Source organism: Stenella coeruleoalba (genome assembly GCF_951394435.1).
Source record: "Stenella coeruleoalba genome assembly, chromosome: 1".
Taxonomy (NCBI): domain Eukaryota; kingdom Metazoa; phylum Chordata; class Mammalia; order Artiodactyla; family Delphinidae; genus Stenella; species Stenella coeruleoalba.
In genome coordinates this window covers 26,053,914-26,069,533 of record NC_137169.1, presented here as the reverse complement: position 1 = coordinate 26,069,533, position 15,620 = coordinate 26,053,914, and the positions used below count along the sequence as shown (strand labels likewise).

Below are 15,620 nucleotides of genomic sequence, written 5' to 3'. Positions count from 1 at the left end.
TTGGTCTTCCCCTAGGATATGTACTTCTCTAGCGATCCCCTCTGAGCGGGGCATCGCCATCTGCCCAGACGCTCCTGCCACGGACACTCATCCACAGCACGTCCCCTCCCTCCCCTCCCAGCTCAGATACACCAGCAGCCACGTCTTCGGGATTCCATTTCCAAACTCTCTCTCTAATGCACTCCATCATCTTCACAAGTCCTAGCTACTATCCGCTCACCTGGACCACGGAACAACCTGCTTTATTTGGAGCCCAGTGCACCCAGGTTCAAATCTTGGCTCCAAAACACCAGCTGTGTGATCTTGGGCAAGTCACTTGCTCTTGCCCCCCAAGTCAGGGATGAGCAGCCCAGAGCACAGGATGGAAAGAAAGGATCAGGGAGGACTTCCCAGCGGAGGTGATACGTGCTTTAGGTCTTAAAGGATGAGTGGGAGTTAGCCGGGCAAAGAAGGAGTGGGGAGCATTCCTGGCAAAAGCAGCAGCCTGCGTAAAGGCCCAGGGGTGAGAAGCAACACAGTGCATGAGGCAAGCTAAAGCGATCAGTGTAGACCGGGAGACAGGACATGAGGCTCGAGCCAACGGCCAGGGTCAGACCTAGAAAGGCGGTTCCAGAATCTGAGGCCTGGAGTCTGGACTTGAAGCAGTAGGTGACGGGACAGAATCTGTGGTTTAGAAAGGCCCCTCTGACTGCTGAGTGTAGGCGGGCCTGGAGAAGCCAGGAGAGGAGGCAGTGAGAGGGAACTGGTCGAAGGCCCCCAGGGAATGGAACGGAGATGAGAGGCGGGGGCTACCCTGGGCCAGGGAAAAGGGTGACCAAGGAGGCCTGGCTATTTGGTTAGAGCTGGAGGCCAAGGAAGCATGCAGGTTGCCCTCCAAGGTGTGGCCCAGGAGGTCCTCTGGACACCGACGCAGACAGACAGAGTCACAGGAACATGCAGACAGACAGCACCAAACTCCGACAGGCCAGATCTGTGGTCCCAAACATGGACAGATGGGGACATGGCAACTCCCATGGGCAGGACCCCACAGCCACCAGGACAGAGTCACAGGTGGATGCTATTACAGGAGGGTGAGCGCACACAGCCCCCAGGCAGACCCGGAAGGAGGCAGTGAGGGGCACTCGGGGAAGTTGGGATGAACACAATTGCCTTATTCCCCCAAAGAACAAACCCCTCATTGACAGATTTCAACCTGGAATCACAGGCTCCTTACCTAGAGTGTCCTTTCCCACTTGGTGAACTTCTACTCATCCTTCAAGACCCAGCTCAAGTGTTCCCTCTTCTACGGAGCTTTCCCTGAACCCCCAGTCAGTCACTTCCTCTGTGTTCCCAACAGCACCTTGTATATGGGAATAACAATAACAATAATAATAATAAATGGCAGCTACCACTGGTTTCAGCACCTACTACTTGCCAGGCACTATGCTGAGTATGTTACACGCATCATGTCACTGAATTTTCCCAATGGCCCTGTGAGACGTACATTTAACAGAAGAGGAAACTGCAGCTCAGAGAGGTTGACCAACTTGCCCAAAGTCACACAGCTAGCAAGTGATGGAGTTAGGATGCCACCCAGATCTGGTGAAGCACTACAGGCTGATCACACCCTGGTGCGGTCATGTTTCCCTGGGTGACTTGCCCACCAGACTGTGAGGTCTTCACAGGTAGAAGTGGTGCTCATTCACCTCTGCCATTCCAGCATCTAGTCCGAGGGGGTTTCAGAAACTCTTTGTAGAATGAAAAAGCACAATAATACCGACTACCTTTTCCCGAACACCTAAAATAGGCCAGGAATGGTGGTAGCAGGGCATTTTACAGCCGTTATTTTATTGTTGCAATAGACCCATTATACATATGAGGAAACTGAGGTCCAGAGAGGTTAAGTAACTTGCCTGAGGTCACAGAACTGAGTCTGGATTGGAAACCAGGTCTATCCATCACCCTTTCCCAGGACGGTGGCCTCTGAGGCCAACCTAGCAAGCTCCACCAAGGGGCAGAAGGGGCAGGGGCACTGAGGAAGGGGCACACCAGGTGCCAGGCCCTGCCACCTGGGGAGGTTCAGGCCTAGACAAACAGACACAAAAGAAAATGGACAGCCCAAGGGGGAATGTGATTAACCTTGCCCGCTGCAGGACAGCAACTTCTGTCCCACCTACCCCATCCCCAGGCCAGCCCAGAGACATTAAAAAATGAGATCTGCCCAGACCCCATGGCCACAGGGGAACTAGCTCCCAACAAAGCAAATGGGAGAGAGCAGGACCCAAAACTGTCCGGATACTATGATTACAAGGAGGCAAAAATAAAAACCTGCGTCAGAAAAAGCTGCAGGGAACCACGCCCAGAGGGAGGCTGGGAGCGCTAGGGGAGGCGGCTGGGGCTGATCTGGTTTTTTGTCTCCGTTTCTCTAATTTCCAGCTACTCTGCAATGTTGTTGTTGCTTTTATAATGAAAACAATAAATTTATTCTTAAAAAAAGAGAAAGTCGTTGGTAGCCAAGGGGGCGGGGGTAACAGATGGAGGGTCTGGAGGCAGGGAGGAGCAGGGGGGATCAGGGTCAGGGATGGTGGGCACTCAACTGACCGTCGCATGCCACCCATCCTCCAGGCACACATGACCTGGTGGGTCATGGCAGATGTCCGCAAGGGCTGTCTGGCTGAGGTGAAATTCCATTGGCACTTTGAAGCCGGTCAGGGTTCCACAGGGATTATCTCCACACCTTCCCTGCCCTGGTCCGGGCCCCTTTCTGCTCTGGCCTCAGCTATTCCAAGAGCCTCCTCCCAGGGTCCCTCACCTCTACCCACACGACCCATTCCATTCTCCTACTGCAGTCACTGTGATATTTCTAAAATACAAATCAGATCACAACATTCCCCTACTGAAAACCTTTGATGGCTCCCTCCTTCCCTCCAGACAAGGTCTGGATTCCTTAGGCCTTCCATGCCTGGCCCTTGCCGACCTCTTTGGCCTCAGTGTTTATTTCTGCCTTCCACTCTGCCCAGCCAGACCGAGCGCTCCCCCACTGCTCCACTTCCCTTCTCACTTCCTCACCTCTCCCTGGAACCCTCTGCCTCCCCATTTCACTGGTTAACTACAACTTATTCCTCAGGCCCCAGTTTACAGGCCACTTCCTCCTGGAAGCCTTCCAGGACTGCTATGCTATGTTGGGTGCCTCTCCTCTCTGCTCCCTTTGTGCCCTGCATGTTCATCATCAGACCCTTGGCAGTCCATTTTCTGCCTGTTTTCTCGTCCATGCTGTCTGTCAGGGCACAATCAAGGCTGAGTCATTTACCTTTAAGCCAAAAAGTACCTGATAAATGTTTGAATGAATGAATAGTCTAGGTAGAAGGAACTGAAAGTGTCATGGCCTAGATAGAGGAAAGTCCCCTCCCCCTCCTGAGTCCCCTCCCGCCACTCTGGCACTACGTTGTCCCCTGTGTTATATTCTTCCCTATTTTCTGTATCTAAGCCCTATCTTCTTAATTGATCTGAGAAGAGGCTGTGTGCTGTAGAGACTAGCAGACCAAAAAAGTTGTTAACAGCTAATAAACACAGAAAATGGTTCTGCTTCCCATTTTCTTCCCAATAAGAAAATGATAATACTCAATGCTGGTGAGGGTATGGTGAAATGGCACTCCCATGCATTATTTCTGGGAGTGTAAACTGGAACAAACATTTCTGAAAACAATCTGGCAATAACGTTGCATGAGCTCTGTAAAAATTTTCAGACTTCCTGGCCTAGCGATCCTATTCTTGGTCATCTGTCCCTAGGAAATACCCCAAATATAGACAAAGTTTTATGCACAAAGCTGTTTGCTTCAGTGGTTTTTTTACAGTAGCAGAAACCTGGAACAGCCAAAATTTTAAACAACAGGGGGATGGCTCTGTAAATCATGTTACACAGTGATAGTCTACAGTCGTTGATAATAGCCAATGTTTACTGGCATTGCAATGACTCATTTAACATTCATATCAACCTTACACGGAACTGAGGCACAGAGAAATTAGGTAACTTGCCCAAAGTCAAGCAGTGTGTATACGATTTGAACTCAGAAAGTCGGGCTCCGGAGCCCATGTTTTCCACCCTGACACCACATCCATTAAAAAGAGGGATTAAAACCACCCTGCAGTCATTTAGGAAACACTCATGATACAACATTAGTTGGGGGGGGGAAGGGAAGAGTTTAAAATTATTTGTATAGATAGAGCAATGACATCTATCTAAAAACCGGGTGCTGAGGGAAAAGACAGTAAGGAAACACCAAAATGCTAGCAGTGGTGTGTTTCGGGCTCGGGGTGGGAACAGAAATGGGGGTGGGTTTTGGTTTATTTCATTTCCCTATTCTCCGACTTTTCTGAAGCGTGGCTACATGACTTTTTAAGGAATATTTTTAATAAAACTAAAGGTTCGGCCAGCTTTGGCCAAGAAAGACACCCCAGCCTCTGCCTACGGCCCCACTAGGATCCTGGCCTCAGGCCCTGCAGGTGTACCCAGGAGGAGACAGGGGCTCAGAGAGAGTCAGGGGTTTGCTCAAAGTCCCACAGTGAGCCTCGAGCCCTACCCCAGACCCCAGCCAGGAGTGCAGTCAGAGGGGGACTCCCCTGCCTATCTGGGGACTTGGGGAGCCAAAGCCAAACAAAGGAAAGCCTGCCCACTCACTCACTCTCCTGCTTAAAATCCCTATTGGGTTGCCATAACTTTTGGGGTGTAGTTCAAACTCCCCAGGGTGGCCCAGGGCCTTTGCTAAGGAGGCCTTGCTGGCCACATGCATCTCTCCCTCCAGCCTCACTAAACGACCTGCAGGTTCCCAAAACAAGTTGCTCTCATGCCACCTTGCCTTTCTTTGCACAGGCTATGCCCTTCCACGTGGGGGACCATCATCCAGTTGGAACCTTGTCAGATGCCCATCGGCCATCAGAAGTCAGCTGAGGTGTCATTGCCTAGAGGAAACCTTCCTGATCGCCAGCCCCATCCTTGGCTATATTTGCAGCCTCTCCCCTGAGCTCCCACAGCCTCCTGGGCTCCCCTTAACCTAAGCACGCATCCCCCTACCCTAGAATAGCCTGATAACTTATCTGTCCAATCCCCCAGGTGTCAGTGAGGTCAGGGCTTGGTTACAACCCTATATCCAGACTCAGTGGCACAGCTCACCCAGCTCTTCCTTCAGGTCTCAGCTCTGACCCTGTGGCCCCCTGCATTCCTTCCCCCTACCCCACCTCTGTATCACGCCTCTAAACACTGCCTCCAGCCATGACCCTCAAGGACAGGGCCGCTGCTGCAGCCCCAGAGCCTAGTACCCTAGCTGCTTGATAAAGTTCACTGAGGGAACCCATGGGAGGAGGGGGTCTGTCCATGCGGGTCTTGAAGATGGGGAAGTCTGCCAGGAGAGCAAGAGGGGAGAGAGAGAGCAGAGGGGCATGTGTGCAAAGACATGGAAAGCTGCTAGCTTCCTAGGACAGAAAAGCTTTCTCAAAAATGGCCCCTGCCCCAGGGAGGGGCAACAAGGTACTGCTGGGGCGTGGCTGAGCTAGAGGCGGGGGCGCTCCTGGGAAGACGAGCTCATCCCATTGAGGGATGAACACAGACTGCATGAAGGTGGGACTTACTGATGGCAGGAAGGGGAGATGTCAAGAGAGAGATGCCAGGGAATGGCAGGCCGGGTGGGGAAAAAACGCACGTGCAAAGGCCCCGAGGCAGGAAAGCATGTGGACTCGTGTTTGGTCTGGTGTGGGCCCAGTGCAGGAATTCACAGGGGAAGGAGGGAAAAGTTGCCGGGGCAGTTCATAAGGGGCCAGAGTTCCAGGAGAAGGCACTTGGATGAAAGGCCACGTGGGGCCACGTTCAGGGTTCCCTGAACCAGGAAAGGCCATGGTCAAGGTTTTCAACAGACAGGTCATCAGGGGCCCAGAAGGATGGCCTGGAAGGGACAAGCAGGAGATGGTCTAGGAGAGGGAAGCTGAGGTTTCCCACCTTCCCATCGCTTTGAGACCCCATGTGCTCAGTTTTCCTCCCATGACCCCTCTGCCCTCCATGTGGCCCCAACTCCACACAGCCAGAGCCCTGAGTCCCAGCTGCTGCCCCCCACCCCACCCCCAGGACCCAGGCCAGCCTCGGAAACTTGTTCCTGGGAACTTCCTGTGAGGAACTAGGCTCCTGAGGGTCCTGGATCCAATTAGGCTGGCTTGCCACAGCCCTGCAGGGCTGCGAAGGGCCATTTTCATTGTGATGACGGGGCTGATCAGAGCGGGAGGGGGCTCCTGTGTGCACCGTGGTCAGTGGGAGCTGGGATGCTGTCCCTTCCCCTCCTTGCCCCTCCCCTCTCCTACCACCAGCCACTCGGAGACACCCAAGGAGGTGACCCTCTCTGGGAGCCCCAGTGCCCTCACCAGGGAACGGGCCATGACCGCCTTCTCAGGGCTGAGAGGACATTCTGCAGGCTTTTGAACACATGCCTTTCTCTGCTTCCATTTCCCCTTGGGTCCCCCAGCTCCCATCCCCACAGGGAACTCCTGCCAGGGTGAAATGACAATGATAATACATCACTGAGCACTTCCTCCATATCAGGCACTATTAGGGGCCTTACAAGTATTTCTCACTCAGGCTCCTAACGACGACCCTGTGAGGTGGATGCTGTGAACAGTTCGAAATATAACACACATTCAGAAAGATGCCTGGAACAAAAATCAGCGGCTCAATGACTTATTACCAAGCACACGTCCAGGGGGCCCAAAAGCCCCCACCCGTGTCCCTTCTCGACTGCGGTCCTCGCATCCCCCAAAGGTCCCACCCTGCTGGCTTCCAGGGCAATCCCTCCCTTGCTTGGGGTCAGGAATGAGGCTCAGAGAAGATGTAACCTGCCCAAGGTCGTGCGGCTGGTGAGGGCAGAAGGAGTAAGGAGTTGGATGCCTCTGCCATCTGCTCGCTGTGTGACCTTTCGCAAGTCCATTTCCTCTCTGGGCCTTTGTTCCTTCCTCTATAAAACAAAGAGATTCAACTAAATCACAGCCTGGATTCTTGGACCCTCTGAGGGGCGATGTGGCCACTGACGGGTTAAAAGTAAAGATTCTGGAACAAGACAACCTGGGTCAAAGCCCCAGAGACTGTTACCAAACTGGGATGATAAAGGTATGGCCTCAGGGTCTTTGTGAGGATTTGATAAGTGAATACATAACAAGTCTTTAGAACAGTGCCTGGTACACAGTAAGAATTCAGTGTTGGTCGTTGCTGTTTTGTCATTAGGTTCTCCGAGGCACTCGGGAGACTTTCCCAACATTTCAAAGACCCACATGGAAATGTGACCAACCAGAGACATCACCTGGGCTGGGGGGCAGTGGATGCAGCAGCTCGGGGAGCCCTTCAGACCCCACAGGGGCTGCTTGGCAGACCCCTGGAGAGCCAAGTCTGGGATTACGCAAAGCAAGAGAGCCAGCTGCTGAACCCCAGCTGTGGCCTGGCTCCCAGGAGCTTTCTAGACAGGTCCTAGGGGTCCCAGGCCGGGAACCCCCAGCAGGTGGTCAGAGCCTGTCCTCACGCTGTATCTCAGGACCCCTGGGGTGGGCAGCCTGTGGGGCAGGGCAGACAGGGCTCAGGCCCGGGGTGGAGGCCAGCAGGTAGAGTGGGCCCTGAGCAGGACAAGGCAGCAAAGGGAAGGTTGGGCTGGTCAGAGAGAGGGATGGAGAGGGCCTGAGGTGGACATGTGGGTCGGGGTCGAGGCCAGGGAAGACCTACTACAGGCTCTGGCAGGCCAGGCCCACCTCCCCCAGGTCGCAGGGCTACCGCCTTCTCCATGTTCCTTGGTTTCCCACCTCGGGGCCTTTGCTCCAGCTGTTCCCTCTGCCTGGAATGCCCTCACCTGGAAAACTTCAAGCCAGTTCAGCTATCACTTCCTCCCAGAAGCCCCTCTCCCCCACACACACGATTATCGTCACTGGTTACAGTAAATCTAAAAGTACCACTTTCCTCATCATAGGAAAGTGGTTCCTTTCCAGCAGTTACCAGAGTCTGTAATCATATCATCATTTGTGTTTGTCTAATGTCTCCCCGACCAGGGCAGGAACGGTATGAGTTTTCCCCACCTCTGTCCCCAGCATGGAGCATGGGCCCTGGTATATGGTAAATGCTCAAGAAGTCCTGCCGGGTGAAGGTGGGAGGTCCAGGCAGGCTGCAGGCAGGTCCGGGCAGGGTGTGGGCACACACAGCTGCACGGGTGTGCAGGAGACACTGTGTGCAAGGCCAGAACGTGAGGCTGGTGTAAGAGGCACCTCCGTGTAAAACACACACGTGCATGAGCACGCCTGTGTGCAGGTGATAAATATGGCGTGTACAAGAGTGTGGAAGTACACGAGGGGCAAGCAGGCAGCTGTGTGTTGCTTCCTGGCAGGTGCACACGGGTATATGAACATGTGTGTAAGCTGTGGGTGGCAGGAGTGCATAAACGTGCTTCTGTGTGACGTGTGTGTATCACGTGTGTGGACTTGTCTCCTGAACTCCTGGCTCCTATAGGCCCAGTTTGGGGCACCTCTGGTGGTGTTTCTGAAATAGCAGGGGAGCACCTCGAATTGGCAAAAGTGGGGCGAGGGGAGCAGGGTCAAAGGTGGAAGCGGAGTGGCTGATAGTATGAATATGTGCAAGTGTGTATATTTGAGTGTGTCGGGGGGGGTGTGCCCGTCTCAGCCAGGTGTCCTCCCATTGAACCCCAGAACCTGAAATGGCTAAACTGTCCCCTCAAGGAACATGAAGCCTTTGCCCAAAGCTCAGAGAAGGACCCAAACGGTAGGGACCGCCCCCCAAGGATATCCTGCCACACAGATGATGCAGGGACAAGGGAGGACGCTTTGGGCCCCAGAGCCAAATCCCTTGGCCTTCCCCACACACCTTATCCATTCAACACACCACTCCGCCCCGTCCCCGAATCCTACCAGCCTCCAAAGCCCAGCGCCAGCCCTGGTTCCACGAAGCCAAACCCACAGCCCCCAACCCACTTCCACTCCACCCACCTCTCAATCCCACCCAAGTCCAGGTGGGGCGCTGGGCCCTCTGCAGCCCTGCACCTCGAGGAGTGTTACCCCCATTGTGAAGACGAGGAGGCCGATGCCAACAGAGGGAGCAGCTCCCCAACCAGGGCTGTCGTTGCCTTTGAATCCCAAGGCACATATTGCGGCAGCCTGTTGGCACCTGAGGAGAGGAAAGCCCATCAGGCAAAGCGTCGGGATGTGTGGACAAGGCCTACTCCTCTCCTTTCCCGCTGTAGTTTCCCCAATGGACACAATGAGGTTTGGCTGGATAATCTGTGAGGTCCATCTCTCCTCAATTAGTGTGTGACTTTAGATCTCAAATGGTTCCCCACGAATTGGGTATACACGCGGCTACATGGAAAGATAACTGTCCTCTTTCCCCCAGTACACCAAGCCTTTCCAATACCCTGGACAAGGGCCTAGCACGGTGCTACAGAGACAGGAGGAGCTCGGGATGCATGTACGCTCGGTGCCCGGTCACACATTCAACACCGAGCACCAAGGAGGCCTGCCCTCAGGGAGCTCACAACCCAGTGGGGAGAGGGAAGCTACTGAAGTCATCAAACTATAAGGTCCAAAGCACTGGGAAACCGTAACACTAACATCACTTCCCAAGTGTTATTCACAGGGGGAGGTGCAGCACTTCACACTATGTAAAGTAGACCTTTCCAGCAATGACAACTGTCTGACAAAGGGAGGCTAGGGGGCCTGTGAGGAGGGAACTCCCTGCCACTCTAGCGGAGATCAGAGGCCCTCTTGTCAAGGATGTGGGAAGGGAGTTCCCGCTCTGTGCAGGGATCAGGTGAGGCTGGGCTTCCCCTCACCAGCTGTGGGATTCTAAGGCAGAGTCCCAGGGTGCTGGGTTCAAATCGCACGATGTGCCTGTTGAGCTCTGTGAACTTGGGCAAGTTCCCTAATCTGTGCCTCCATTTCCTTGGCTGTAAAATGGGGGTGGTAACAATGAGGATTAAATATGTCAACATTTATAAAGCCTCTTGGAACACGGCCTGGCGCAGTGTAAGCGCTCTGGGCCACTAAATAAGTCAGGCAGTGAGAGCTCTTTGTAAAGGGTCTAAGTCCCAGATTGGATCAAGCACAGACTCCAGTGTCAAAGGCTCTGAGGCAGAAATCTTCTTAGATGCTAAGGTTCTGAGATTGAAAGAGACTAGGATTCTTAGATCCCATGATTTAATCATCTCATTACTTCCTGACAACAGCCCGGAGCCTCCCAGGGGAGGAGAGGGCAGAGCCTGGTGTCACTTCATCTCCCAGGGGCTGCCCCGCAGCCGGGGCGGCATCTCCTCACGTCCACCAAAGCCACAGCCACCCTGTCCTGGACCCACCTGCCCACTCGCCTGCGTGGGGTTTAAGCATGTGACAGCTGTGCGGACAGGCAAGGCTTAGTGCAAATAAACAAATACAAGAGGAAGTTTCGGATACTGATGAGAGCTGCAAGGGCTGATGTGACCGAGAGTGGCAGTGGGAAGCTATCACAGAGCAGGTGGCCAGGGAAGCCCCAGCTGAGCCGAAACCTGTAAAACAAAAAGGCGCCAGCCGTGCAAGCATTCCAGGTCGGGGGTGGATGTGCAAAGGCCCTGCCAACAGGCTTTGTAAATTCGAGGTGCAGAAAGAAGCTGGTGTGGCTGGAAGTGGTGAGACTGGGGGGTAGAGGGGAAGCTGAGGTGGAGGGGTGGGCAGGCCCAGACCATAAAGGGCCTTGTAGGCCCCTAAAGGACTTTGCATTCTTGTTCTTCAAAATGCCTAGGAAATATTAAAAGAGTTTCAGCAGGGGAATGACAAGGCTAAACAAGGCTTTTGGGGTCCCCAGGTCATGATCATTGGGCTCATTCTGAAACCAGCACGATGGTTTTCAAAATCAAGGTAGGGCCTGAGGTGGTAATCAACAAGCCTTCTAATTCAGTTGGTGTACACTGAGCTCCTGCTACATGCCTGGCCACGGCGGGGAGACATCACAGACACTCTTGTGTTCGTTCCCAACAAGCCATGAGAGAGTCATAGAGATTACCGCATTTTAAAGATCAAGAAATCGAGGCTCAGAGAGGGGAAGAATGTGCCCAGAGTCACACGAGCCATACACCACACTGTACAAACCGTAAAGACAAATGGATCTTGGTCCCAGGACCCAGATTCACCATCATGGTAGTGGTATTTTCAAGCCCCTGCTTCTCCAAGAGACCTTCCCTGAGGACTCATGTAGGCACCCATGGATACTGCCCTAGCTAGTGCTTTCTGCACCCTGTTAGCTTTGGAGCCCTGAAGGACTGTCCTTGTATTTCACATGGCTGTCCAACCTGGGCAGGTAAGCTAGGGACTGGCTGGCTGGACAGATGAACGTATGTATGGATGGATGGATGGGAGGGCAGATGGATGACTACTGAAATGACTAACCAATAAACTAATGAATGTACAATGAAAGAATAAAAGCATAATCTAGCAAACTAATGAATGAACTAATGGATGAAGGAAGGAAGGAAGGAAGGAAGGAAGGAAGGAAGGACTCTCACTTTACAGAGGCAGGGAAGTGTCTGCCCAGGGAAGGGCTGGGGCCAGGCTAGCTTCAGACCCAGTCCACACCTCACCAGCGGCCATCTTGCCCCCATCCCCCAGACCACAAACAGCCTATTCCTTAGCCCCCGGGACAAAGCCATGCCTCTGCCAGGTGCTGGCCATTATAGTGCCCATGGCCCCATCACCATAACCACCAGCAAGCAGTGGAATCTGGTGGGAGGTAGAGTGCTTCACTCCCCCTCTGAGTGTCTCACAGACAAAAGGAGACAGGAGACAGGCTCCGCTCCTAGCTGGGACCCAAACTGCTGGGTGACTTCAAGCACGTGGCTGCCCCTCTCTGAGCTGAGATGACCTCTCAGGGCCTTTTCAGCTCTGACATTCTTTAAGGGGTGGGCTTCTAGATTTTTTACACAGTCACTGGGGTAAGCAGAAGAATTTGAAAGATCAAAAACTAGAAGTTGGGAAAGACACCTGTCCACAAGTACCAAAGTCCACCCAGGAAAACGCTCCCTGGACAAGGAGTCCGGAAGCTTGAGTTTAAGCCCTCCTCTATCACTGCTTAACCTCTCCAAGCCTCAGTTTCCTAAATTTTAAAATGGGGTTAAGTATCCCCCACCTTGACAATTTCACCTGAGTTTCTGGGAGAACCTGATGTGGTAACAGTCATGCACTACACTGTGCAAACTGTAAAGTTCCCTTCACTCAGGCAGGATTATGATGGCGGTGGGCAGGGGAAGGAGTGAAGGTGGACATGCTGTCCCATTCCAGTCCAGTTCTGTCCAAAATGACTCTTCCAGGGGTCAGACCCCCAACAGAGAACAGTGGAGAGAGCCCAGATGTAAAAACCTGAAATCTGAGTCCCTGTCTCAGCTCTCCATCTAACTGGCAATGTGACTTTGGGACAATCACTTCCCCTCTCTAGACTTCAGTTTCTCCATCAGAAAAATGCCTGGCTTAGTACCCTCTGGCTCAGACATGCCAAGTTCTGCAGCCCTGAATCCCTAAGCCCCAGGCTTCAACCCCTGGCTCTGCCCGAAGTGAGCTCACCCTGCCCTGTGGAGTCACAGACCAGGAGTGACTGGAGGGGTCTCCCCTCCAGGAGACCTTGGGGAAGGGGTTAGACAGGCTTAGGGTCCTCCCAGGACAGACAAACTCTCCCAAAAGGGAAAGACCACACCCAACCAAGGCTGCCCAGGTGACTTGGACAGCGCCAGCCACCCCAGACCTCGTGGGCCTGGCCTTCAGAACACTTCTGTAGCCTCAAAGCCAGCAAGCCCTGACCTGTCCAGAGAAATACTTCAGGAACTTCACCCAAGTCCAAACTGCCTCCAACAGGGAGCCTCCAGGGCAGGGCAGGGGCGGCAGAGTGGGTAAGAGCACACCGCAGGGAAGAGGCTCAGACGACCACCACTGGACAACCTCTCCCGGCCCCTCCCCTCAGACAGGTCCCCCTGGGGCTGCCGGCCTGCACCCAGCCAAGAGCCAACCACCTGGGGGCATTTACCACCAGAAGCCACCTACCAGGGCCAGGAGGCCCACCAGGTCGGGGAAGGGGCTCTCCAACTGCCGAGCACACTTGCCCAAGGGCTCAGGGAGCTACCGCAGCACCCAGGGCAGGATTTCCGCCTACAATGGGGCCCCGGCCACCCATGAAGGAGACAGGCCCACCCCACCCCCAGCTCAGAGCTCTGAGGGTTCCACACTGCTCCAGGGCTGGGTGGGGGAGAGCAGGATTACTTCCTCATGCCGAGGGTCTTAGTTGGAAACCCAGGGCCCACTCAGAGCCCCTATTGCCAACCCTCTCCTCCAAATCTGAGAATATAGTTCCTTACAATGCCGTCTTACGCGGCCTCTTCCAAAATACATTTCCTAGTCCCCCGAAACCCCCGTCCCCAATCCTCCACATCCCCCCCGCAGCTCTGGGGAAATCGGCAGTTAACTTTTTCCCAAAAATCCCGCAGAGGCAGCTGGCTGGGGGGAGAAATGAGCCCCGAGATCCTTTCGCGGCATTTCACCGCCTTCCAAAAGAAAAAAAAAAAAAAAAAAAACTAAAAAAAGAGAGAAAACTTTCGGAGTTAACTTTAAATTCCCAACCCTCCCCCCAAAATCGCCCAGCGGCTTCCTTTTTTTTTTTTTTCTCTTTAAAGTGCAATTGCATTGTGTCTCACCTCCCCGAAAGGCTCGCGGCTCTCGCCAAAGAAAAGGAAAAAAGCCAACCCTTCGGGTGCCCCCTCTGCTTCCAGCCGCCTCTCCCACATTCTCAGACAGTTTTATTAAAATTTTCAGACAAAAGAAAAACAAAAATGGCAGCCTGGCTTATTTTTAAAACAGGACAGGGACGCCATATTCTGCAGATCTGCAAAAAAAGGGAGAAATCCGGCACTGGCCGCTCCACCCGGCCGGCTGCAAAGTGCGCGAACCGCGTCGTTTGCAATGCGTTTATTTGCATTAAGCCCCATGAATCATTGTTTACCGGAGAATTGCAGCAGGTTTGAATAGCCCGGCTTAAGAAAACACACACACGCGCGCGCACACACACACACACACACGCACACGCACACTCGGAGAGCAGACCAGACACACCGCCGGAGACACTTCCTACCCCGCGCGCCGCTACCGCCGCCGCTCCGGGCCGGGCCCGAGGTGCAGGCGGCCCCGGGCCCTCTGAGCGCCCCGGCCCGCGCTGCCGGCCCCCCGCCCGCAACTCGGCGCAACTTTCCCGCGGGCGGGCGCCCGCCGCCGCCGGGCCCGCTCCCCGCGCTCCGGGCCCGCACGGACCTGGCTGTGCTGGCGGCGGCTCCGGGACGCGGCCGCAGCCCCGCGCCCGGCGGCCCGAGTAGGGCCGGGCTGGGGCTCCGGCTCCGGGCTCCGGCTCCGGCTCGGTGCGGAGCCGCGCGCAAACCTTCCGGGTCGCCTGCTGTTCACTTCTGGGTTCTGCAAGCGCCGAGGCGGCGGCGGCGGCGGCGGCGGGAGGCTGGGTCTGCAGCGCCGCGCGGCCCCCCGTGCGCTCGGCGAGCCCCCGCGCCAGGCGCCCGGCTCCGGGGGGGGCCGCGTTGGGCCCCCGCCTCTCCGGCTGCGCAGCCCGTCCGGCCCCGGGGGCTCCCGCGAGTGGGCAGCGCCGGGCGCGGGCGACGGCGCGGGAGAGGAGGGGGCCGGGCGGGGGGCGGGGGCGGGCCGCGCGCTGGGGGCCCCGCTTGGGCCCCGGGGCCTCGTCTCGCGCTCGCCGCCGCCGCCGCCGCTGCCGCCTCTCAAAGTTGCGCGGCGCCCCCCGCCCGCGCCGCGCCGGAGGCAGAGCCACAAAGGAACTCCTCGCCCCCCTCCGCCCGCCCGAGCCGCGCGGGGAGGGCACCGGCGCCCGGCCCTAGGCCAGCCCCTTCCCCAGCACGGGGGCTCCCGGGGCCCCGGCTGCCGCGGCCATTGTCCCGCCCAGGCCCCCTCCCCGGCGACGGCGGACTGGGGACCTGGGCCTGGCGGGCCGCGGCCCCGACCAGGCCGAGCCCGCGCGGGGCCAGGCCGTGCCTGGGGGTCTCCCTCGCAGACGGCAGGCAGGAGGGGACCCCCAGGATGGGCTCCCACACCTGATAACCAACGATCGTGCTCAAAATCCAGGCTGAGATTTTTGTTTTTAAGTCGAGGACACGGGGATGGGGGGAGGGGGAGAAGTTTGTACAGGCCAGGCCACCCCCTCCCTCAGTAAGCTCCGGCGCTCCCTGGCCCTAGGCCCGAGCCCCCAAAGGGTGGGGCCGCCGGAGGTTGTCAGTGGCTGTCCTCGCCGAGTCTCTCAGAGGTGGCACCGGCTGTCCCCCAGCTCCAGACCTCAGAGCCATCTGTGTGTGACTCCTCCTCCCGCTTCACCCTCCCCAGCCAATCAGTCACCAAGTCCTCCGGATTCGGCCTCCCGGGCTGTGTCAGCTTCCAAACTTCACTTCTACCTGAGGAGGCGGCCAGTCCCTGGGTCCTTTCACCGGGCTCAGACCTCCTGTGACACTCACTTACTGCCAGCTGGCCTCTAGGCCACGATGAATCAAGGCTGGCCCTGCCCTCAGGAAGCACCCAGTCCCCCGGGGAAGGACACACAC

General features: G+C 55.8%; 1 protein-coding gene across 2 annotated transcripts in view; it reads right to left on the bottom strand.

The window, feature by feature from the left end:
- ZNF362 (zinc finger protein 362) overlaps window positions 1-14,453 on the bottom strand; it is a 37,697-nt gene extending 23,244 nt beyond the window's left edge. The window contains exons 1-2 of one of the 2 annotated variants that reach the window (XM_079917939.1): window positions 14,320-14,431; window positions 1,214-1,339 (exon numbers count right to left, since the gene is read on the bottom strand). In XM_079917939.1, the coding sequence (XP_079774065.1) occupies window positions 1,214-1,251 (38 nt within the window). In that variant the 5' untranslated portion in view covers window positions 1,252-1,339; window positions 14,320-14,431. Of the gene's footprint in view, window positions 1-1,213; window positions 1,340-14,319 lie in introns of both variants that reach the window. The other variant, XM_079917940.1, reaches the window with a different exon arrangement.
- Window positions 14,454-15,620: the final 1,167 nt, after the last annotated feature.